The sequence below is a fragment of the Mustela nigripes genome, chromosome 13, assembly GCF_022355385.1.
Source record: "Mustela nigripes isolate SB6536 chromosome 13, MUSNIG.SB6536, whole genome shotgun sequence".
In the NCBI taxonomy this organism is placed as follows: Eukaryota; Metazoa; Chordata; class Mammalia; order Carnivora; family Mustelidae; genus Mustela; species Mustela nigripes.
In genome coordinates, this window is record NC_081569.1 from 110,165,288 (window position 1) to 110,189,170 (window position 23,883).

The 23,883-nt window shown below is 55.2% G+C and overlaps 1 protein-coding gene across 3 annotated transcripts; it reads right to left on the reverse strand.

Moving 5' to 3' along the window:
- Nucleotides 1–1,611: 1,611 nt before the first annotated feature.
- On the reverse strand, nt 1,612–23,376 carry RAB15 (RAB15, member RAS oncogene family). Of its 3 annotated transcripts, none has more exons than XM_059373397.1 (7): nt 23,039–23,375; nt 7,749–7,809; nt 6,994–7,054; nt 6,485–6,562; nt 5,730–5,819; nt 4,522–4,587; nt 1,612–4,324 (listed from the first exon to the last, which is right to left on the reverse strand). In XM_059373397.1, the coding sequence occupies exons 1-7, from the start codon at nt 23,160–23,162 to the stop codon at nt 4,166–4,168; spliced, it is 639 nt and encodes a 212-aa protein (XP_059229380.1). In that variant the 5' UTR covers nt 23,163–23,375; the 3' UTR covers nt 1,612–4,165. The 3 variants fall into 3 exon arrangements, with proteins under 3 accessions (XP_059229380.1, XP_059229382.1, XP_059229381.1); XM_059373399.1 differs by lacking the exon at nt 23,039–23,375 and adding an exon at nt 11,862–11,883; XM_059373398.1 differs by lacking the exon at nt 6,485–6,562 and having other exon boundaries at nt 23,039–23,376.
- Nucleotides 23,377–23,883: the final 507 nt, after the last annotated feature.

The following is a 23,883-nucleotide window of genomic DNA, read 5'->3' on the forward strand; positions in this document are numbered from 1 at the left end:
ACTTTTGGGAGTGTTATTTCAATAACAATGCAGATGTTTACTAGAGAGTGTTTTCACAGGTACGTGTCCATTGGGAACTGTCTTCTAGAACCAAGAATAAGCAAGGCTTGGGAGCAGCTGGTATTGAGAATCTGATTTGCTGTGAAGATGGAGGAACTACTCACCAGGGAGTGCCCAGCTGTTCTGTCTTCTGTAGCCCGTTCCATGGCTGTTCATAACACGTGGGGACCCATGTCCCCACTGGCTGCTCCCTCAAAACAAGGCTCCATTACTTGAGTGGGAATGGAATCTTTGGCCATTAAAAGAGGTGGCAGGAAATGCAGCATGAAGTGTGTCGCCCAATGTGTCCAGGTAAAGTTCCTAAAAACAGCCAATAAACGTCCCTACCAGGCCACTGTGTCAGAAGAACTTGGCCCTGACAGTACACTAAACTTCAGCACCAACTTCTCAGACTTACCTGCAGGCTGAGAGCTTCCAGGACTCTCAAGCATCTGGACACCTCTTACTGGCTGCCGTTCGGGGGCCTCTGTCCAGGATGACCGTGGAAGTGCCTGAGCTGGGGACTGACTCCCTCTCCCTCAGGGACACGCCATCCCTTTTCTCCCAGAACAACTTAGGACTCTCGGTCATGCAGGTTCTCAACTTTCATGATTGGAAAAACCTCTCTTAAAATACCTTTGTCTCCAACTTTACCTCAAACTGGCTCACTTCCCAGAAGCTTATTACTTCGGACATGCACTAACAGGTGTGTGATTCCCACGGCTTTCCACAGGGACGGTTGTTCTGGAAACTGCACTGCCTTAGTACGCAAAAAATCTAGGGATGTGGTTCGACTATGGCTACAGATGAGAATTGCTTATCGAGATTTTTCTAAATAGATGTTGCTAAAAGCTTTTCCCTCCAGAGATTTCAGTTCCGATGTCTCTGGCCATGACTCTGCCACGGTTACTTGAGGCCCTTCGGCACGTTTTCTTACCAGCTGACTTTGTGTCATCACCCTCCCTATCTCCCACAGATATGATTGTTAGGATGGAAGAGGTGGAGTACTGCAAGTTTTCCATAACCTGTAAAGCACAGGTTAAGATCTTAGGCCACCACTGCCATCTTGTCTCCTTCCTTCCTCATTCTGACTCCAGTTTTCTGCCTCTTCCCTTCACACAAGTATAGTATTTGGCAACCCCCAGACCCCCAAGATTACAGTCTGCCTTGCTTCCCTGGAGTACCCGGTCACAGGGCTAGGACAAACTTCTGATTTAATCCCTCCTCATGCCTCCAGGGAGACCTGTTCCTGTTCTGTCTCAGATGGTCGAGAACCTTCTTGGTTCTCAATACTTCAGACATAGGTATTCGGCATCCTACCAGTGACGCCATCTTTCTGCTCCTGTAGGCCCACTGCAGAGCACTGGGGGGCTTTGCTGGGGCTCCCCTGCAGGTGACATTGGGAAAGGTACAGTAAGGAAGAGGACAGCTTGCTGCTTCCACTGTCATTCTCCTGCTGTTGCTGTATAAGGTTCTGGAACCGTCTCCTAGCACTGCCTCTCCCTCTCCCCCTTAACTGCCAAGGGCCAAGCGAGAACTCCTCCTAGGGACTCATACAGGCAGACACACCTGTGGTTTGAAATATTCTTTATTTTGTAAACATCTGTGTTTAAAATAGATGAACCCTGCTCACAATTCATATATTGGACCCAAGACACAGTACACGAAGTTCACCCATCACAGGGAGATGGTGGGGACTTGGGAGCAGGTGGAAATGCCTGGGGCTGGGCTGAGTCTGGAGACAGCAGGTGCAGAGGTGGTGAGGAGTTAACAGGCAGGAGCGCCTGCTCAACAGTCTGGGCCTAAGGCCAGACCCCAGGCCACCCCCCGGACTGGAGAAGTGTAGGGGTGAGATGCCGACTCCCAATACCTAGTGAGCATAGCTGACCCTAGAGCTCCAACCCTCCCATACCTCTCCCCAGCTGTGGCCCTGATGGGTGGGGCTCATCGGTACATAAATCTCCACCCTGTGTTTTCCCTTCCAGAACCCCTAGGTACAGTAAAAATGAGTCCCTCTGTCCCGAGGGGGCTGAGAGAGAAAGGCAGTGGTGCTCTGCCTGATCTTCAGGGACTGCTGCAACACGGGTCACAGGTTGGAGCCAGAACCCAGCATGTCTGCTTTCTGAAGCCCCTGGCTTCCCGAGGTCTGGCGTTACTGTCACCCCAGCCCTGGCATGATGCTGTGTCTTGACACCCGAGAAGTCAGGCCTCAAGGAAGCATCCCAGCCATAGTCATGACTTCATCCTAAAGAGTCTATCTAAGTTTCTCATCAGCTAACAATTTCTAACTATTCCCGCCCTCCTTTTCCTTCCACTGTTAGCCTGTCCCTGGTCCTACATCCTGAGCTACCCTCTCCCACTCTGGTAAGAGTCAGAGGAAAGGTTTGGTGATTTTTTCCCCACTTTTTTTTTTTTTTTTTGGAGTAATAAGGAAGTGGGGCTCTTAATCCTGCACATGTGTGTGCCCTGGACTTTGAAGCTCCATTGGTTCAGGGCTCGAGTCTTTGTTTTAGCTCCAGCCCAAGCCATAAGATGCAGCTAACACATAGCTTAAGAATGAGCCTCCAATGCCGGGCAGGTGGGGAGGAACCCCACTAGGCCCCATCACTGACTTGTCCCTTCTTTAAAGCGCCTCCCTCAAGCCACCTTTGGGCCACATCGGGCTAAAGAAACTTCTTCCTGAACAAAGAGCTCTGGAGGAAGGAGTCGGCTTCCCTCCCTCCTCCGGCAGCCACAGTGCGGTTGGCTCCTCTTCAAGAAGCTAAAGGGGCAAGATAAGCACTTTTTCTGGAAGGCTGAAGAGAACAGCACCAAGCATTTCTACCCAGGGCCTTCTTTCTCCCTCCCCAGGAAGCCCCTGCCCTTCTCCCACAGACTTTCTCTGGAAAACCTTGAGCGCTGAAGGCTGGGTTCAGTGGTTCCGTCACCTTGCCAGGGGGTTGTGGGGAAATGCCCTTCCTACACAGAAAGGGAAGTTGCTCCCGTATTCCCTCTGGTTTGCGAAATGCTGTCTCTGGCCTCCTCTCCCTGCCTTTCACCTGCTACACAGGGGCTAGTCCTTCATTTCCAAACACTTCCCTTCCTGGGGTGTGTGGTTGGCTTGTCGACATCATTCCCATCTCCCTCCCCCCTGGCAGGTTTTCCTCGCCCCTGCAGTGCCCTGAGGCCTTGGTACATATCTTTAAATTTAGGAGCCCAGGTGGGGAGAAACTGTGTACACCCTGCATGGGAGGTAGAGCATGGAGGTGACCTTTTGTCCCTGCCTCCCCTCAACAATTTTTTTTCTTCTCTGAAGCACCTGCTTCTGAGCTCACTTTCCCCAAAAGGCAGGTGGGCAGGCAGCCAAGCAAGGCCAAAGCTGCGGGGGGCGGTGGGCCAGGCAGGAAAAGGTGGGACAGCCCCAGTTTTGAGGACCGCCAGTTTGGTGTTTCCTTCCTACTTTGATGTTCCACTTTCCCAGATCATGGATGGGGCAGGCCATGCCACAGGAAGGGACAGCGGGGAGGGGAAGATGGGAAGAAGCACCCCCTAGGCTTTGGCCCCTTCACAAAGCAGGGTGGGGTGTTCTCCCAGAAGAAGAGTATGGAACATCCCCATGAGCCTGAGTCCATTCCCTTGGACAGGGTTAGGAAGAAAGGAAAGAAAAAAGCTGCACTGGCAGCCACAGAGCAGGACAGAGAGGGAAAGAGGTTCGAGGGGCTTTGATACAGAACACACTGGAAGGGGGAAGGGGACAAGAAAGAGAAGTAGGAGGAAGAGAGGAAAAGCAGAGAGGAGACAAGATGCACTGAGAAAGAAGGAGCCTTAGAGTGGCCTCACTGCAGACGGGGCCACTGTCTGGGGAGCCTGGGGCGGCAAGACAGCACCCGGAGCACACCGGGGCTCATGGCAGGCCTGTGGTGGGGAGCCCGGCAGAAGGGAGCCCCTCCAGGCTGGAGGGCAGGGGGCAGAGGCTGCTCCGAGATGACAGCAGGGCTGCTCTCGGGGCCAGGCAGGGGAGTAGCAGCTACTGGTATTCCACAGGGTCACCCGAGTGAGAGGAGAAGCAGGGCAAAGCCCGGACTCCCTGTCTGCCACAGGCCTCCTGTGGGGAGGGAGGGGTCGCTGGGTGCTCCACACAGGACCCTCAGCACCAGCAGGTTTTCGAAGAGTTCGCTGGGCCCTCAGGTTTGCCCTCGTCCTCCTCCAGCTCGGCCAACGCCAACTCATGGCTGGCACGCGTCCTGAGACCATCCAGCTCCTTCCTGTGGGCCTGCAGCACCAGCTCCGTCAGCCGCGTGAAAGACTGTGAAACCACCAGTGGCGGGTGAGCGGGCGCTGCCGCTGCCTCTTCCCCCTGCAGCCCTGTACCTGCCCCAGGACGAGGCCTCCTCATGTGAACCGGGCTCACTCTCCCACCCCGGGCCACCGCCTCCCTTCCTCCCTGCTCCCCTCTGCAACAATGGGCCACAGAGGCAGGGCAGCGGGGTTCGGGGCGCTCACCTCTTTAATGTTGAGGTTGGTGCAGGCACTTGTTTCATAGAAGTCCATGCCATACTCCTTGGCCAGCTGCAAGAAAAGAACATTCCTGAAAGGGAGTCAGTAAGGGAAGGGAGGTGCCCACAGCAGCGGCCTGTACTTCTGCCACGGCCCTCGCGGCCCATGCTCAACTGCGACAACTTCTCACAGCAGGTCATGTCTCAGAAGCCCCTTTCCAGAAAAGGGCCAGCCAAGAATGGAGAAGATGCCCCACAAAGCCCCGCCCGCACTCCCCGCAGACACACCCCTGCCTGTGGCATGCACACGTCACACATCAGGAGGCAAAGGTCCCCCCAGTCTTGTGCAGGGTGTGGAATTAATGAAAAACGCGGCTTTGGGGTCAAACAGACCCAGACGTAAACGCCAATGCCCCACTCAGCAGCTATACGACCTTGGACAAGTTACGGACCTGCCATCTGTTAAAGGGGGATGAGGGCATCTCTCAAGCAAGGTCAGGGAATGACTAAAACACATCCTGCGTCTCAAAGCACTCACTTAGCACCAGCCATCCATACAGTGCTCGATAAATACTATTCTAGGAGGGTTTATTCTGGTAGGGTTTGCGTCTACTTTCAGATTTTTCAATGGCCCTGTATTATTTTTATATGCCAAAAATCTATTTTATTTCAAGCGCTATGGACGGAAAGAGAGAGAAAAAAGCTCTGGAGGCCCTCAGAGTGGGTGGACGGCTCTCGTCTCCATGGCACCCATCCTTCAGTCCTCTGGGAGGGTGATGTCCCCAGGCACCACCTTCCTGTCCCCACAGCCCCATAGCTTCTCCAACCGTGGGGCCTTCATTCCCTTATTTTCCTCCCTACCCCTTTCCAGTATAAAGACAGGGATGGGATCCCTGTAGACAGTCGCCGTGCCTGGATGCTGCTGGGAAGTCAGTGACTTGGAGCCCTTCCTCACCATGACCACACTGGGATGACCTCTTTAGCAGAGGGTAATCCTGCTATGGGGCCCTTAGAGCCAGGCAAGGGGCTGCCTGAGAGATCTTTGTTCCAGGATAGGTCCCAAATCACTGTCCCAACAGACAGAAAGCAAACTCTCAAGGATGGCAACTCGCCCAGAGCTTCCGGGAACTGTGGGAGGTGCAGGGTGCCCAGCTCTCAGGGATGGCCTAGGCAGCAGCACCCAAGGGACGGGCTTGGCCAGCTTGCTGCACTTACCTGCTGCCCCTGCTCCCTTCCCACCTGCCGCTTCTGCTCTTCATCAGCCTTATTCCCTATAAGGATCTTCTGGACACCTTCTGGCGCATACTGGGGACAGAGGACAGACAGAACTGCCAGTGAGTACTGCCTTTCCTCCCCAGCTTCCCATCACACTATCTCCTGGCCTCCACACCAGCCCCAAGCTCCAGAACCCTAGGGACAGAGCAGGCCTACAGGATGCAGGTGTGAGGCTGACCCCAGGGGTTAGAGGGCTGTCACCAGGACAGCTTAAGTGGGGGGAGACACTCCAGCTACAACTGGTACTTCCTGGGGTTAGACAGTTGGGATCTGAACTGGCAAGGGCATTGCACTGAAGTCCAGTCTCCAATTGAAAAACTGGGAACTCAGAAAGTTCACATCGCTTGCCCAAGGCTCCAGAACCAGGACTAGAATCCCAGTCTCACGATTCCTCCTGCTCTTGAGAGTTCAGGAAGGAAGACAGTCACAGGGTAGGCTCTGACCTAACTCATCTCCAAGGAAGAAGCAGCCATGGCGACCTGGCTGGGCACAGATCATGGACGGTGTGGAACTTGGGCTTCTTCCCCATGTCTTACTCACCCAGAGGTCTCCATCCAGGGCTGGGAAAGGCAAGGTCTCCTGGGAGTGTTTGCTCACCAGCCCTGAGAGCTTCAGCCCTTCCCAGCTGGCCCTCACTTTATCTTCCCCTCTGAGGCACCCTCCCCCACCCTCAATGGGGAGGCAGCGTCTCCTACCTCATCCACATCACTGACCCACTTCATGATGTGCTGGTAAGAGCGCTCGCTGCTAATGTCGTAGACTAAAAATATTCCCTGAGAGAGAGAGAAGGAGAGAGAGATGGGGTGAGGGGGTAGATGCACACAGAGATAGTGCACAGTCGAGGGTCCAGAAGCAGGTGTGGTACCTTAAAGGCTGGGTCCCATTCTCCCTTCTCCCTGCTTAGCAGAATGAGGCTCCCTCAGCACCCAGAAACTTCTCCTTCTCTCTCATTCCCCCCAAAGCTATTGTGCCCTAAGCCTATCACAGAACTCTCTTCTGACTGGGGTCTTTGGCGCAGGGTGAAGGGTGGCGGGTGGGGATGAGGTGGGGGGCTTGCCTGTGGTGTGTGCTCAGAGAATAACAGATGAACGTGTTTGTCTGAAGGCCCTGTTCTGGGAGTCGGTGGCATATAGATCTCCAGCGCTTAGAGTTGGGAGTGTGGATGGCAGCGTCCCACCTCCAAACCCTGAGAATGGCGGCTCACCTGGGCCCGCCGATAGTACTGCTTGGTGATGGTCTGGTATCTCTCCTGCCCCGCCGTGTCCCTGCAATGGAAAGCCAGGCCATCAGGAGAGCAGGGAGCATGGGGCTAGAGGGAGACCCTGGGCCCTTGCAGGAAAAACTGGGGATCTACAGGGTGAAAAATCAGGAGTTTTGATTCCCTAAAGGGGTCTGAACATCCCTGACCCTGCAGGAGAGAGGCCTGGTTATCTGGGGCTGCCTGGGCTTACAGGGGCCTCATCAACTCTATCAGTGCCGGGAGTCTCAAATGAAACTGGGCCTTCGACACCTCTCTTTAGAACTGGGCCATTGTGTTCAAACAGGTTGGACTGCCCCACCTCCCGTCCCTGTGGGGCCTCTGAAGGCAAGGCCCATAGCATTCCCCAAACTGGAAGCAGCGGCAAAGGCTGGCAAAGGCTGCGCTTCCAGAAACCTCAGGCCAGAGGGCCACAGCGGCCCCCCGTGGCGCCTGGTAGGAACTGCACCATACCGTCCTGGGGAATATCTCCCCAGGGTCCATCCCAATGTGGGGTATAACCCTCCCTCCTTGTGCACTGCGGCTGGGCCCAGGGGCAAAGCCTCATCCTAAAACAAACCAACACTCGTCGGTTTGCCAATTCCTTCTAGTTCCTGGCTTTAGGTGACTTGTTGTCAATCCCTGAAAGTTTCCTAAGGAAACAGGAGGCCGGAGTTGGCGGGGGTGGGGCAGCCCCATGTCTCTCCTCCTCCCCAACTCACCAAATCTGTATCCGCACTTTGATGCCATCTACCTCTATGGTCTTCATCTTAAAATCCACGCCTGGGGAAAGGACGAGAGCAAGGACGTTAGGAAGAGTACCGCTGAGACCGAACAGTGAAGGCTCAGGGCACTCACACTGGAAGGGACTGTCTATGACTTAATATGGCACAAAGATGGCATGAGGTAAAGGCCTTCTTAAGGCAAAGACTGGCCCTGGGGAAGTATCTGGGGCTTTGAATGGGGCTTCCCTTCTTCCTTGATCTGAGAATTGCCAGCAGTAAAGGGCAGGGGTGGGTAGAGGGGGTGCAGGAGGAGGGCAGAGTGAGTACGGTGAATCCACTCCATCACTGCCTTACTCAGCCCCCAAATGTGTCTCCTTCTCCTCAGTGTGATGTCTTCCTCTTTACACTGCTGGAGAGAACTACAGGTGTTTATTTATCTGCAATGGAACTCCAACCCCTAGGAACAGCAGCCTACCTAGGTAGCCTGGGTGGTTTTTTTCCTTTCTCTGCCTTATTAATAACCAGGAGGGGGTGTGCTGCTGTCATGAGTGAGGGGAAGGGACATGGATCCCGAAGAGGGTCCCTAGCAGAGGCCCACCAAGAAGGAGCAGTGGCTCTGCTGTTGACTATCCCCCGTTTACTGGAGGAGGCACTACTGTGTACTCATTTATTTAGAAAGAGTACGGGCTTTGAAGCCAGGCCTGAGCTCGAATCCTGACTCTGGCCACTTCGGTCATTGCTGTGACTTTGGGCACCTTGCTTTTCTGGGCCTCCATTTCCTCATCTGTAAAAAGGGTACATCACCAATCATTTCAGAGGGTGAGAAGATGAGGCGAGATACAGGGCCCAGCACCTGGGAGATACTCAGTTGCCTACAGTTACCACTATACCCTAGTATGGTCCCGGTCCATCGTGGGTGCTTGTAAATGACGACCAGCGACAGGAGGACAAGGCAGTGACGCATTACACTCCTGGGGGAGGGAGGGGAGGACAGACAGGCTTCTCAGGCTCACGTGCCCAAGGACTCGAGGAGCTCAGCTGCCACAAGACCCAGGAAACATAAGGCATTTGGCAAAGCAGCCCAAGGCAGAAACATATTTGGGGAAACGTGCAGGAGGAGTCGGCAGCACCCGCAGCACACAGGCTTGAATCTGAGTGATGACAGAGATGAGGGGAGACATTTTTATCACCACGCCTCTTCCCAGCCCCAACTGTGCCTGGGCACGGTGCCCGGTGATGCAAAAGCGCTATCGAGTAAGTTAATTAAGCTTAAGTCTTCATGTACTCCCCAGAGACAGGTCAGGAATGGGCATCATTAACCAGTTTTCAGGTGGAGAACACAGTCAAGGCAGAGTTCCAGATGGACGGTATTCACTAGGCTGCCTGGCACAGCCCCAAAGACCCACAGGTACCAGAGTCCCCAACACCACCACTATGCCACTCAGCATTAGCTCTTTACCAATGGGAACACTTCTCCCCTTCTCCCTGGCCTGTCCCCAGGTTTCCACAAATACAGATGGATTCAATTCAGACTTTTCCCTCTTTCCATCAAGACCAATCATCATTTAACTGGAGGGGAGAAAAAGATTCCGAATGGACAACCCAAACTAGATCAACTTGGTCAGACGTGAATCATTTCTCGCCTGCCCAAGCTGATTCATAGCTCTTGAGCTGTACTTTTCCAAATGGGTAATGTCTGGCAGCCATTCTTCCGGGTGTGCAGAGAAAGCGAGGGTGGGGGCGCCGGGCCTTGGGGGTGGGCAGCGGCACACTCACCCCCTCCTCAGACAGCCAGTTGCCAAGAATTTGCTCCTCGCCATTGCTGGCATAGAAGAGAATCAGGAAATTCTTGTTTTTCGTGGGACAGTGCTGGCTTCCCAGGAGAACCGGCAATTTGGTTCATCTTCTAATCAACCTAGCTCATCCTCATACTAGTCTCTCAGGCCTGGTCAAGGACAGGGCCTTGTGCAGAGTGGTCACAAGGTAGCAGGGAGGGAAACAGAAGGTTCTACCTTCCTTTATTCCATACACTTCTATGAGAACTTACTCGGTGCCCTGCACAGTACTAGGTGCAGAGGATCCCTGACCTTACAGAGATTAGTGGAAAGGAGACAAAGGCCCAGAGAGGTGAGATAACTAACCCAAGGTCAGCACAGCAAGTGGCAGAGATTTGAACACAGACCCACTTGCTGGCAGAGCCTGTGCAACCCCCAGCATTGCTTCTCAGAGGCAATGAGAGCTGTGTAGTAACTAGACATAGAGGACTTAACTATGCGGGCTTCTCTGCAGGTCCCGGAGCAAGGGGCAGCCAGGAGGGAGCTCCCAGCACCAGGGGGCTCAGGGCGACAATGTAAGCAGGTGTTAGAAGAGGCAGCGCCTGGGAGTGAGCGCTGGGCTTAGATTCCTTCTCCCTCTTCCTTCACTTCTTAGCTGTGTGGCCAGGGACTGAGGCTGAGGGATTGGGGGGGCCCACAGACCCGCACACCCATCCTCTTACAACTTAGGTCTTCCTGACCACCAGTAACATCCGTGGAGCTTGGAGAAAATGCTTCCATTTTGGCTATGCATATGCACTAAAAAACAGTAAGTCTAGGCCTTTTGAGGGAATTTCCTCTCCCACCCATCTTCTCTTTCTTTCTTTTTTAAAGATTTTATTTATTTATTTGACTGAGAGAGAAGGACAGCACAAGCAGGGGGAGCCACAGAGACAAAGGGAGAAGCAGGCTCTCTCTCTGCTGAGCAGGGAGCCTGATGCAGCTCAATCCCAGGACCCTGAGGTCAGGACCTGAGCCGAAGGCAGATGCTTAACTAAGCACCGGGTTGTGCTCCCACATTTTTTTAATAAAAAAAAAAGACGAAGAGCCCAGTGATCTTGTAGTGGACTCTTCTTTCTATTCTCCCTGGTCCCATAGCCTGGACCTTCCACTGTGTCCACCGACTACTCCACAGTCGGACGTGCCTGTGCCCACCCGTCGCCCCTCCATCCCCCTGTGTGGCTGTTAGTTTTCTCTGCTGCTGAGCACTGCAGGACAGTCAAAACGCTGGCCTGGTTGGTCACCCACAGAGTTCTGCTTTCCCACCTCAGTGGGGCCCTTGTAACAGCTGGTACCCTATTTATAGGTGCTGTGTCCCCCATACCCTTCCCCATAGCCACTGACCCCTCGCTGAAGGCTTCAGCCCCTGTGTGCCCCCTCCTCAGTGCCACTCACTCAACAGAACTCCTTCTCCAGTCTCTAGGGGTAAGCCAAATGCTGCCTGATGAAGCCATTCCTGAGGCTTACCTCATTTCCTCAGCTCTCAGCTCGTCATCAGCCCCCTCTGGGTGCTCGTCCTAACAGTCTGCCTCCTTCCTGCTGATCTCCAAACTCTATGGCGGGGAGAGATACTCTCCTCCAACCTCCATCCCTGCGTGTTCTCATTCTGGCTCCCCCAGGGACTGGCGGCATCAACATCAAGGAGCATGCTAGAAAAGCCATTCTCCAGGTCCACCCAGGCTGAAGACTGAGAACCACTGTCTAGCCCATCCCGAGGCTGAACCACATCCAATCTACGATCCTTATAATGATATTTGTAGAACACCCCTTAGCTAAGGGATCCAGAGCCCTCAGTTCTCGTGCCAGCCCTGTGAAGCAGGGAAGAGTGGTGACAACTGCTGAGGCACAGAGAGGCTGGCTAACTGACTCCTGCTCCCTCACCCAGTGGCTGAACCAGACCTGGAGGACTGGGCTTCTGACAGCTATCCAGGGTACTGCCCCCTGGACCAGAGGCTGTGGAATCTTACTGCCCTTCCTGTCACACTCTGACATACCCCATACCATTCTGCTCTGATAAGGCATCTAGAAGTGAGGTCCTGGGTACTCGGGGAGCAAGCCCACCATTAGCTAGTTTCAGGGGACCCCTTGCTCCCTGAGGTCAGGATTGCCCTCAGCCCTGCACAGAGCCATACCACTGTCCCCAGGCGCAGGGGACATTGTGGTGTGAAGAAACAGGCTCACCGCCTCCACACCACTCCAGCAGACGTTCCTGAAGACATGGGGATTCCTGGGGGAGAAAGTCCAGAAGAGAGCGCCCTCTGCCAACCAAGAACTGAAAGCACAGTGAGAGGCTCACCACTTTTCTCCTCAGATGGGCCAGTCATGATGTCTGCCACACCTGGTGTCCTCTTCTGGCTGGAGCTGGCCAGCCCAGAGCTTCTGCTCAGGGAAGCAGGGTTGGGTACCGTGTGTTCTTTGTGGGGAAGCAGCTCCTAACTGGACCAGAGAGGGACATCTGACCAAAGAAGGCTGGTCCATCAGTGGGCTTGCTGGGGACCCCAAGGTGACCCGGCCAACATGGGCAAGGGGATCTAGCTAAGCCGATCAAATCAGCTCCCTCCAGATGGTGCTGAAGGGATTGGTCAGCTGGTAATAAGAGGAACACAGGCAGATGTGCAGAGAAGCAGAGATGCCTGAAGACAGAACACACTGGCCAGAGCTGGGGCTGGGAGCGCTGGATCCTGGCATAGATCCTACCTCCCAGCTCATGGGTGTCCTCAGAGCACGCCTGAAGCCTGAAGGTGCCTCGAAAATCCACAGTCTGGGTCTGTCCCATGCTGCCTAATGCCCCCCACCATATCCCCCCCACCACAGATGTTTCAACTGTGGGGCTGAGAGGGAGACTCTCCCAAATTCCCTGCTTGTTGCTGCCTCCTAGCTTTTGTCTTCTAGCCCCCACTGGATGTAAAGGACCTAAGGGCTAGAGAGTATATTTTGTATTTGACAATATTTTTTGTTTTGAAAGTCTCTGCCTCCAACCCCACAGAGTGCCGGACATAGAGTCGCAATTCCATCAGTGTCCCAGAGCCCGTGAGGAGGATGGGCACCCGTGGGACGAGTGTCCTGCCATGTGAATGCCTCACAAACATCGGAAAGAAAAGTTCCTCGTGAAATGCCTCCTGCCTCGGGCTGTGGACAGTGCTGGCCTCCGGCTCTTCGTGTCTGTGTCTCAGTCCCTACAGCCTCCGCTTCTCCAGCTGCAACCCTTGGAGACCTCGAGGCCACAAGAGGAGCGGGGAGCACGGTGACAGGGCTGCTGTCAGAGAGCAGGAGGGGGGACAGGGCTGGCCTTTGGGTCCTGGGTGCTGGAGCAGGACATAGGACAGAGGCGGAGATGGCTCGCCGGGGGTGGTGAGAAAGCAGCATGCTCACTGCGCCCTCCACCCCGCAGCAGGCGGCCGAGAAGACTGCGGGAAGAAGGGAATGGGCCGCATGCAGGGGAAAGAATGACCGCGGGCCTCCAAGAGAGCCCCGGGAAGCCCAGGTGGAGGAAGAGTGGTGCGGGCAGTAAGAACATCATTGTGTGGTCAGGATTTGAGTCCGTTCCCGCCTTTCCGAGGCATTGGCCATGTGGTTTTCTTACCCTGTCTTTGCTGTCTCTTCACCTGTAAAATGGGAACGACAATCCCAGTTGTGAGAGAAGGTGTAAAGCCAATGACACACAGTGTTATGAAATGTTCGCTGAAGAAGCTGTCAGCTCCCCAGGGAACGAGGAGATCAGGCAGCCCAGGGTCACAGTGCAGGGAGCAGACAGAGCTCTGGGGAGGAGGGGCTCCTGCTGGGGAAAGGAAGGGGTGTAGGCAGGTGAGACAAGGGGCCAGCACAAAGCCACAGTGCTCCAACAAAAAGAGAAAATGCCATCCACCATGGAGGCTAGATGTCTCCCTTCCCCGCACCCTCTCCCCACCAGTCTGCCTATAATCTACATTCTGGCAAAGTTCAGCTGTGTCTATTGGCAGGCCAGTACCTAATGGGTTAACGTCAGGTGCCAGCTGGCCTGCCAGCCAAGTGCCACATATTTCAAGTGGAAATAAGGTTCTTTCTGGGTGCCAGATGTTATCACTGTGATCAACCACAGCCCAAAGGACTGGCACTGTGACCTGAGCCTTTTCATTAGCAATGAGATGCCCCAACAGGAACAACCTAATACAGCTGAAACCCAAGGCAGACACCCAATCCCTGGAGCCATGCTGGCTCCAGTTACCAAGCCCAGGGCCCAGGAAGGCCCCGAGCCCCTCCCTGGTGCTGAACAGCATGTGCTGGACAGGTGGGGTCCACGGGGGCTGTGGCAGGAGGTCACCTCTAAAGAGGTCACCCTGAGCAACCCCAAAACAAGCTTTGTGGAAAGGCAGACCCTGTGTGGAGGTGGCTGGCTGACTGTGCCGCCCCCAGCTAGGTATCAGAGTGATCCCCATTTCCAAATCCGTAACACCACGAGACCAACGACACCATCTTCCTCCAACTGAGAGACAAATGAAGGGAAGGAGGGGCATGAGAACAATACAGAAGGCGAGCTAAGAGACAAACCTCAAGAGAAGATTCAAGACAAAGACTCCCGGCACACAGAAGCCCCTCCTCCCAGGTAGATGAGGGGAGTGGGGAGAGTGTCTTTGCCCCAAACCTGCTACTTGCTACTTTCCTATTCCCTCGAGCTAGGGACTGCCTGCTGGACTCTGTGCTGCCACCCGACTTCCTCCTCTTACTCACCTGCAGACCAACCGTCCCTCACGCTGACCTTGCTCTGGGGAGAAGAGGCAGTGGGTTCTCTCAACGAATGCATTAGTCAGCATTTGCTCCTGCTCGCTCTGGGAAGGGTGGGAAGCAGAAATAAAAGAGGGGGCCCTGGTGTTCGGCAGACAGAGTCCTGATCCTCGAGCTCCAAGGCCGTGTTTTCACCTCCAGGACAGAGTCAGCGGCTCTGATTCAGATGCCAAGTACCAGAAAGACTGCAGGTTTCAGAGTGATACTCTGTCCCTCCTTTATTTTTTAAGACGCAGCAAATGCACACACACACACACACACACACACTCCCTTGGTGTGATCATGTGGGGACCAGGACGACTCTGGAAGTTATTACCTGCACATAAAGTCTTGGAGGCCAATCTTTGGAAAGCCTTGGCCCAAAAACCCAGGTGCTGTTAGCAAGGAGAAGGATTTCCCAGTTGAAAATGGAGTCCCATGAGGCTGGGAAGGAACACTTGTCCCTGTGCCTGAGCCCTAGAGGATCCCCATTCCAGAGCCCCCGGCAGTGGGGTGGTCCTGGAAGTCACTCCAGCAGCCGGGCTGACTGATGGGAACCGTCTGACACCCCCAGAGACTCCGAGCGACCTGCAATACTGACCTTAGTCTAAGCCCCAGCCCCCTGGTCTCTACAGCCACCGAAGAGGACCCCTCTCATGCTTTCTGGCTCCCTGCTATGTCCGAGCTTCCCCTCAGACACGTACCTGAGCAGAAGAACTGGACGCTACTGGAAACCGCTTGCCCCTTGCACAGTTCTCCCTCTCTGCTCAGTCCCAAGCACATGGGTGGGATAGTGAGTTTCTTGTTGTCTCTGAGCCCCAAGACAGCAGCACGAGCTTCAGCTGCCCTCGGGAGGAGCAGAAGCCCTTGAGGAAAATGCACATGTGTACTCATTCATTCATTTATGCATTCATTCAAATACGCTGTTACTGAGTGCCTACGATGTGCCAGGAACTGAGCTGGATACTAGAAGGCCCAGCAGTGAGAAATGCAGAAATAATCCCGTCTTCAGAGAGCTTCCATTCTAATGGGGAGGACAGGTAATAAGCAAACTAATCAATACTTTCAGAGTGATGTTAAGGGGCCAAAGCAGAATAATGGGATAGACAGTAAGGAGATCCATGTGAAAGCTGCTTTAGACGGGGTGGTCAGCAATGACCTTTTAAGGTAGGTGACATTTGATCAGAGACCTGAGTGACAAGAAGGTACCAGCATAAAGACCTGAGGGACCAGTGCCCCAGGCAGAAGAAACAGAAAATATTCCTCAGGCAGGAACACATCTTCAGTCAAAGTTGAAGTTCCATGGAAGAGAAAAGGAAGAGGGGTCCACATTACTCTTTCCTTTGTTATAAAGGCTGGGGAAGGGGGTGGGGTCGGGGGGTATGGCTGGAAGCACAGCAAGGCCCTTCCCTTCTCTGGGCTCTCAGGGGGACCCAGCTTCATACATATAAACTGGACTGGAGGATCTAAGGAGGAATGTACCAAGAAACTTCTCAAACACTAGCAAGGCCAACTTGGGGACTCCTTGCCCCCCACTTTATGATGGGATCTCTATGCTGAACGGCTTGGATGTGCAAAGCGCAACTGTTTGCATGCACACAGTAGGTACGCTGAGTAGGTACTCAGGGCACTCCAGTTCCCTTCCCCTTGCCCTTCCCCGGCCACATGCACAAACCTACATAGGGCCTCTGTGACACGGGCTGTGTGCCCTCAGCTAGCCGTGTTCTGGTCCCCTCTGGCAGACTCCTGACCTGGGCCTTGCCTCCCGGAGCCTGCTACTGAGTGGTCAGCAGGCACAACTGAGGCAGCCAAGACTGTCCCCTCCTCCTGAGCCTCTTCCTATGCAGGGCCATGTTGACAGGCAGCAGAAGCTTCCCAGGGAAAAAGACTGGGGCTGGGAGCCTCAGGAGCAAGCATCTGGTACGGGGCAGGGCCTCCCGATGTGTCTGCCTCAGACAGAGCCAACAAAGCTAACTCCTAGCAAGGATCTAGCTGAACATGAGCTGGTACGACCATGGCCTGGCCACTACCAGCTGGCCCAGCCAGCCTGAATAGTAGAAGCCCGAGATCATGAGGTAGTCTCCTCAGCAGCAACTCCCCCACCCTCTGCCCCCTGAGGAACCCCATTTAGTTTTCCAGGAGCTGCCCCAGTATCACTTCTCCTGTAAAGCCTTTGCTTACCAACCCCAGAGGAGTTTAGCCCCTCTCTGTGATTCCCAAGCATTCCGACACTGCTTTTGCATACTGCTCTGCTTGTCTGTTTGGATGCCTGACTTCCCAGATGTTGTCTGCACTCTGAGCTCCTGGAGGGCCAAACACCATCTTATTCCTTTCACATTCACACTGCCTGGTGGAAGGCAGATATAATAATACACAAAATTATTCAAAAAATTGAATAAAGGAAAGAAAAAATGAACGTGTGGGTGACGAGAGAATAAATGATTGAATGAATGAAGTCAGAACATCCCAGGAGAAAAGATCAGTGAGAAAAAATTTTGAGAGCCATGGTGGGGATGACCCACATTTTGGGGCCAACTGTCATATCAGCCTTCTCTACAGATCACGGGGGCCTTCTCTACAGATCACGGGGCCCCGGTCAAGGAGTTCTCTGCACACGCGTGTGACCGGTCAAGGAGTTCTCTGTAAATATGTTCTCAAAATGGTAACATGCAGGCAACACTTAGATCTCACCCTCCAAGCTTCCCCAGCCAGACTTCTCAATCCTAGCCCCTGACAGTTCTCCAGCGGGTCACGTCAAGGAGGCAGATTTGGCCGACAGCCGAGGCACAAATGTCCCTCCATCCCAGAGCCCTCGGTGCACTGGAGAGAAGCTGTGCTTGGCAGCCTGTGGAGAGGTCTTCCGGGATAAGCAAGAGCAGGCCCCAAGCCAGTCTGGGGAAATTGCAGAGGAGGGGGTTCAAGTTTGGGCCACCTGCATGCAAGATGTGAGTCATCGGTGTTCTTGGGGCCTTAGTTTCCCCTGTTACAAAACCAGGCTGATGCTGAATCCTCTCCTCCTCAGTGGGAGGAGTTAAATGTCCAGGGAGCCCCGTGGCCCCCGACCACGCACACTGCCCAGGCAGGAAAGCCAAGGAGAGGTCACACGCGTGTGCAGAAAATGGGCAGTTTTTCAGGGAAACGGGCACTAATATTAGATTACAAAAGAAAGCATTCTGAGAAGAACTGGCAATCAGGGTAGAAGGGTAATGGCCAAATATCGACTTTCCTGCTATAAAGCTCATCACTGAAATGTCTGGGGAGCGGGGGAGGAAGGGAGGAGAACAGGAGAGCAGGAGGAGGGAGGCAGGGCCAGGAATCGGGGCCTTCCAAGCTGGGGGTGGCTCTGCGGAGCAGGGAAGGTGGCACAGGTGTGCAGAGCAGCTGAAATGAAAGCCTCTGAGGGTTTCAGAGCTGTTCTCAGGGATCACATCCTTGGGGAATGGGGTATGCAGAATGAGGCCTGAGGCAGGGTGACACGACAGAGCCCCCGTCCTATCTCTGGTCACCTGTCTCCCCACTCCTCCCCAACTCCTTCCTTCCTTCCCAGAGCCTCGCACTGCTGGAGCAAGGGTGGGGGAGGGGCGGGGGAAGGGGCAGGGACAGAGGCCAGCACAGAATTGGACACGAAACCCAGAGCCTACTCCTGTGACCCCCAGAGAGGGAGCTGGTGCCCTGATTTGTCCTGTTTGTTCATTGCTGGACCCCCAGCTCCTCGAAGGCACCTAGTGTGGTGGGGTATCAGTGAATAGCGCCCCAGTCACTGAATGGGTGAGCATTGGCCTCAAAGGACTTCACTGACAGCATATCAATCTTTACGATGTTCTTATGCGCTAGGAATAACAATCAGAATAAGAATGGTAATAATCACAGAATCATAGCAGCTACCATTCCATCGAGGGCTCTGCCAAGTGCTTTGCACCTATTAGCCTCTATAATCCTCACAACAGACCTTTAAGAAAGAGTCTGTTACTCTCTTCAATTTACAGATGTGGAGACTAAGGAAAGAGCTGTCAAATCAGCACCTGAGGGTGGCAGAGGCCATGGGGAATCTCATGCAGGTCAGCCGTCTGTCCATTTCCCCCCTCGACTTCTCAGAGCCTTCCCGGCCTTCCTGTAGTGAGGCGCCCCTCCGCCCACAGCAGGCACAGATCCCCAAGCTGCAGAGGGCACCCAGTGCCTAAGCAGGTGTCCCTCAATTCCTGCTCTGATTCATGCCCTCAGGTCCTCCCCCAACTCCTGCTCCCTCCCCTTCAGTCATGGGGCCCTAGCCCCAGGCAAGCCAGAGCCAGCTCACACAGAACTTTCAGAGAAAGGGGATCCTGCCCAGCAAAGCCAGCTCCAGGAAGCAGCCCTGAAGCCACAGCGGCTGTTCAACCGGTCAAACTGGAAAATCACTGGGCAGCGTCCTTGGAGCCCAGGTGGCCTTTCGAATAAGAAGGTCTGGAGACCATGTGACGCGTGTACTCTGGGAAGAGCAAGGATGGCAGTCCTGTCAAGCTTCATGAGTGGCTCACGTGACACTCCTAGCCACTGTGCAGAAAGGGAACCAAAGGCCCCCTGCATGTAGATGTCACTTAGGCTGGGACACAGTCTCCCTGCTGGGACAGGCAGCCCTGCTCACATGAGGCCCTTTCAGAAGTTGCCAGCCTAACTGGTTCAAATGGTTCTCCACTTCTGGAGGGAAAGGAGAATGGGACCCGTGTAGAGTCTGGTGTGGCGGCTACAGGAGAGGTGTATGGCAGAGAGAGGAACCCAGCTGCCGCCACGGCCCTTGACTGGTCTCCCCGCTGTGGGTCTTAACTCCTACTCCCTGCCAGTACCCAAGTGCCACTGTCACCAAGTCATCACCCAACCCAGGAACCTTCTTCTGTTCCACTGCGGAGGCCCAAGGCCCACCCTCTGAGCCAGGCCCTCAGGGACCCCTGCCCTTATTCATCCATTAATTCAACAACATGTCTGAAGCTCGAGCCTGGCCCTATACCTGGATGATGAAAACAAAGAGGAATAAGGTTTGGTTTCACCCTCATGCCCTTAGAGTAGACATTGGGAGACAGAGAGATAAACAGAGGAATGTTCTCACTCTTCCCCTAAAAACTCCCTTCTGTTCTAGCCAGACTGCCCAGCATCCCATGAACGCCCACTGGATTCCCACCTCTGTCGTCTCTGCTCCTGTTATCCCATCTGCTCCTTCCCCTCCAGGAACTGAAAAGCAGCCCACACCGCAAGGCCTCCCCTCAGCCTCCCTTCCTTCTAGAGCCTTCCCTGCCACTTCTAGTCAGCGGGGCCTCCTCTCGTCTGGCCTCCTCTAGCACTCTGTCGCAGCACTAGCACTCTCGGTCCCCTGCCCAGTCGCTGGCTGCCTCCTGCACCCTGGCATCCTTATTTAGCTGCTGGGAAGGCCCGCAAGAGCTTCCCAACAGTAACAACGATCCTAATTGATCCCTGACCTGTGAGGAGTGCTTCACCAAGTACTTCCAGATCTCGTTGTGGCCTCAGCTCTTTTTGCCTGTGTGCAGGAAAAGGTGGACCAAATAGGCCTCTAAAATGTCTGGCACAGTGCTTTGTAGTGAATCCTTAATTAATTAGTTTAACAGGTGAGGAACCAGCAGAGGCCATTAAGGCATGGGCTGCCCACCTGCACACGACTCTCCGGGTCGGCACAGCCGTGTGGGGAAGGCTGGCTCGTGGCACAGATCCAGCCCACGCCACCTGCCTACCTGTGGCCTAAAGAGAAGAGGGGCAGTCAGTGCCTCAGCTGGCCTGGGAGGTGTCCTCACTGCTCCCTGGCAGGCCCTTCTCTGGAACGTCACAGGCTCTTCGGGTAAATGGCATCAACAGTAAATCACAAAAGTGCCAGCTGAGGTCACGTCAACATAATCCAAGAATCTGAACTCCAACTTGGCAGTAACTGGTGAAATGCCTCGTTTTCCCCATTTCACCAAAATCTCTGGGAAAGGTGCCTCGATCAATGTCCAGCATGGCAAAAGAATGTGTCTTAGGCATGGAGCAGCTTGAGAGAGGTGACGACAGGTATTCCTCTTCTTGGTCTCAGCCCTGGCTACAGGGCCCGTTGCATTTTTCCTGAATGGATAAATTAATGACGCTGACTCGGTAGTACCCATTTTCTTGGCTCCTTGATTTGCCTCCTGGCTGCCCTTTCCAACTCCATGGGAAACTTTCTGGATCACTGCGGGGAAAGCTTTTCTTGACCATCCAACTCTGACCCTAGGCTGTAGTTACTGCTGAAAGACATGCCCAAGATGAGGTAGAATCACAAGTGCCTTAGGTAGCTTCAAACAGAACCCACGCAGTCAAGAAGCCCAGTGGGCAGATTTTGAAAAGGTGAGTGGGGAGAAAGACAGGTTTCTTTTCTTTCTCATGGAACCCAAACTCCTAAACAGTCCTCTGCGTCCTGGGAGAAGGTAGACCCCACCCATCAGAAGCAGAGGAAGCACCTGCTCAGGTTTTAGGTCAATACACCAAGGGCCCTGAGGGGCTGGGATGGGGAGTGTGCTATAGAGAGACCCGCACTCAGTTCACTGATTCACCTCCTCTAGAGTGCTCGGCCCCCGGGGGACTCTGAGGATGACCCTGTGACCTGTGAGGGGAAACTGCACGTTTGCCCCTCTAGCAGGAAGGAGGTGTCCCAAAAGAGAGAAGGTGGAAGAGACATAAGGAGAAGGGCTGATGATTAGCAATTGGGGGGCAAGGGACCTAAGGAAAAAACAAGCCTCAGACGGGCCATCTTGGGATTTCAGAAACATCGGTTTCCTCATTTGTCTGTGGGAAAGGGGGACACTTTCCTAGGAGAGGCTAGCTCCCCTAACAACACGGAGCAGGAGCCCAAGAGCTTCTGAAAGGAGGGGGATGAATGAAGTGCTCCAGGGAAGAAACCTAGGTCACTCCTTGGAGTTGAAATGTGGCCAGAATACCAGGGTGCCAACTACTGCTCATCAGGCAAGGTTCAGGGACCACCAGCAGCGCACAGCCCCCTGGGATAGCTCAGCAGCTCCTGGTGCCACGCCCACACATAAAATAGCTTCAGAAAGTTTCCTTAAACGCTAACATGCTGCCCTTTGTTCCCAGGCCGGCAATGTGTCCCCATATCCCATCTGATTCCTCAGCCCCTCCCTTGCTCACTCCCAGGCCCTTCCAGTGCAGTCCTCTTCCCCGAGCCTTCCCCTAGAGGCATGCCATCCTTTCTTGGCTTCTAGGACTGGGCCCATCCCTCCCAGATAGGTATCTCTCTTCCGGGCAGTGGCCCAGCCTGAGCTCCAGAACTCCTAGTGGCCTGCCTCACAGCTCCCCTGAGAAAGATGGATGTATCTGTTCCTTCCCCCTAAGTCCCTTGAAGATAGTGAAGCAAAGAGAGAAGGAGACCGCGGGAGCTCAAGAACAATGACAACAGTAACAACTAACATTTATGAAGCTCCAAATGTGTCCAACTCTGTGTTAAGGGCTTTTACAAACATAATCTCATTTAATCCATACAGCACCTCAGCAGGTAAGTACTGTTATTATTCCCATTCTACAGATGAGAAATGCCAGCTCAAAAGCTTAAGCGGTATTCAAGGTCACACAGTCCCAAAGTGAGGTCTCCAGGTCTATGTGACAACACAGCCTGCCTCTTAACCATGGGTCTCTGTCCTTCCTGGCTGGCTCTACCTGCTCTCTCTTTTCTCTGGGCAAAGAAGGTGTGTTGGGAGGGAGGGTGGAAGCCTGGAGTGGGAGCTGAGTGCAGGGGCTCCCGCCCACTGAAAGGGAGACCTGGGCCATGCTGAGGCTCCTCCAGGGCAACAGCAGGGGAAGCTGTTAGATGTGGTGGAATTCTCTCAGCTCAGACCTCCCAGAGGTCGGGGCCCCTCAGGGCCCAAGGGGGAGAACCGCCCCCCTCAGAGGGGGGCCACTCGCCCATTCCCAGAACAAGAGATGCCATCACAGTTCTGCCTGGGAAGCCAGGAGATATTGTCCCTCGAAGCACAGGCTCCAGCTCTGCCAAATCAAACCAATGTCCTGGAAGGTGGGTCCTATCAGCCATCTGACCCGAGGTGTGGAGAGTACTCCTCAGCCTCCTTCAAAACAAATCTTTAGCCAACTGTTTTTCTGGAGCTAGCTAATAAGTGCCCCTGTCGCAGGCAAACACGCTCACCGAATCAATGCTCTCCTCCAGGTGTCCCACCTTGTGGCTTACCTTAACAACTGTGCTCCTGGAAACTCAATCCCTTCGGCCCCTCCCTTCCCCCTCCTGGCTCCACACTGGGTCACCCCTGAACTGAGGGTACCCAGTGACTTAGTGACGCGGCTCCCCACCCCGAACCCCTCTTCCGGAGCACAGGCTTTCCTTCCCCTCCCCCTCTCCACCTGGGGGTATGGGGGAAGTCATTTCAGTGGCTAGGATTCTCGCTGCCCCAGCTCGGGGTACCCAGGCCTACGCTCGCCCTGGTTGTCTGAGCTCCAATGGGTAGGCTCCTCAGTGCGAGGCCGGGAGAACCTATCCCTAATCACGGGCCACGGCAGGGACGCCCTCACCTCCAGGACCCGCGCCTCAAGTCCCCAGGCGGTGGCCCCTCCCCGGGATTTCTTCCCTGGTCCTGGCCTCCCGCGCCAACGCCTCCAGCCGGAGAGGCGGCCAGTTCTCCCGGGCTGGGGCTGGGGCAGGGGCCGGGGCCGGGGGCCGCCCGGGCCAGCTGTGGCGGTGGGGAGGGTGGGGCCCCTCCGGCCACCGCCCCTTACCGATGGTGGAGATGTGCGAGGAGTGGAACTCGTTGTCGGTGAAGCGGCACAGCAGGCAGGTCTTGCCCACCCCGGAGTCCCCGATCAGCAGCAGCCGGAACAGCACGTCGTACTGCTTCGCCATGGCTGGGGCCGGCGCGGGCCGGGGGGCTGCGGGCTGGCGGCGGGCTCAGCCCCGCTCGGCCGCTGCCATCGCGGCGCGCGCCCGCCGGGGGGACGCCGCGGGCTGCGAGGAGGAAGCCGGGCCGGCCAGCTCGCTCGGGGCCGGGGAGCGCGGCGCGGCGGGAGCGCGGGTGGGAGGAGAGAGCGACGGCGGCCCCCGCCCGCCCCTTCCCCTGCGCCGCCGCCGCCGCCGCCGCCGCCAGCGTCCCGGGAGAGGGGGCGGGGAGCGCGCGCGGGAGCTCGGCGACCCCACGGCGGGGGGCGGGCGGGGGCGCGGCGGAGGGTGCGCCGCCGGGACTGGAAGCCGGCCCCCTCGCAACCCCCGTGTGCCGGACTCGCGACCCCGGGGAAAATGGTGCGGACGTTCTGAATGCGGGAGTTGAGGTGAGCTCCGACCCGGCCCACCTCTACCAAACTCGGCTTTCGGGTCTCATCACTTCTCCCCAAATCCCACCCCGATCCTGTCCCTGCTAACCCCGCCCCGGCACCCCGCCCCTGCGGGGGCCGGGTCGGGCCTCGCAGAGTTGGTCCTCACTTGGGCTCACTCCAGGTCGAAAGGCCTTGGTCGGGGTCTGCAAACACCCAGCTATTCTTGAAGTGGCTGTCTCCGGAAACACTGGAGAGTGTTGCTAGAATTCTCTCTCCGCCATCTGGCTTGCCCAGAACCCTGTGTGACTGTGTCC

Bases quoted from the DNA above. Each gene is read 5' to 3' on its own strand.
- RAB15 (XM_059373397.1), bottom strand. From the start codon at position 23,162: ATGGCGAAGCAGTACGACGTGCTGTTCCGGCTGCTGCTGATCGGGGAC. The intron at 7,810-23,038 runs GTAAGGGGCGGT...TCCTTTCCCCAG, and splicing joins CTCGCACATCTCCACCATCG to GCGTGGATTTTAAGATGAAG. The intron at 7,055-7,748 runs GTGAGTTGGGGA...TTTCCATTGCAG, and splicing joins AAAGTGCGGATACAGATTTG to GGACACGGCGGGGCAGGAGA.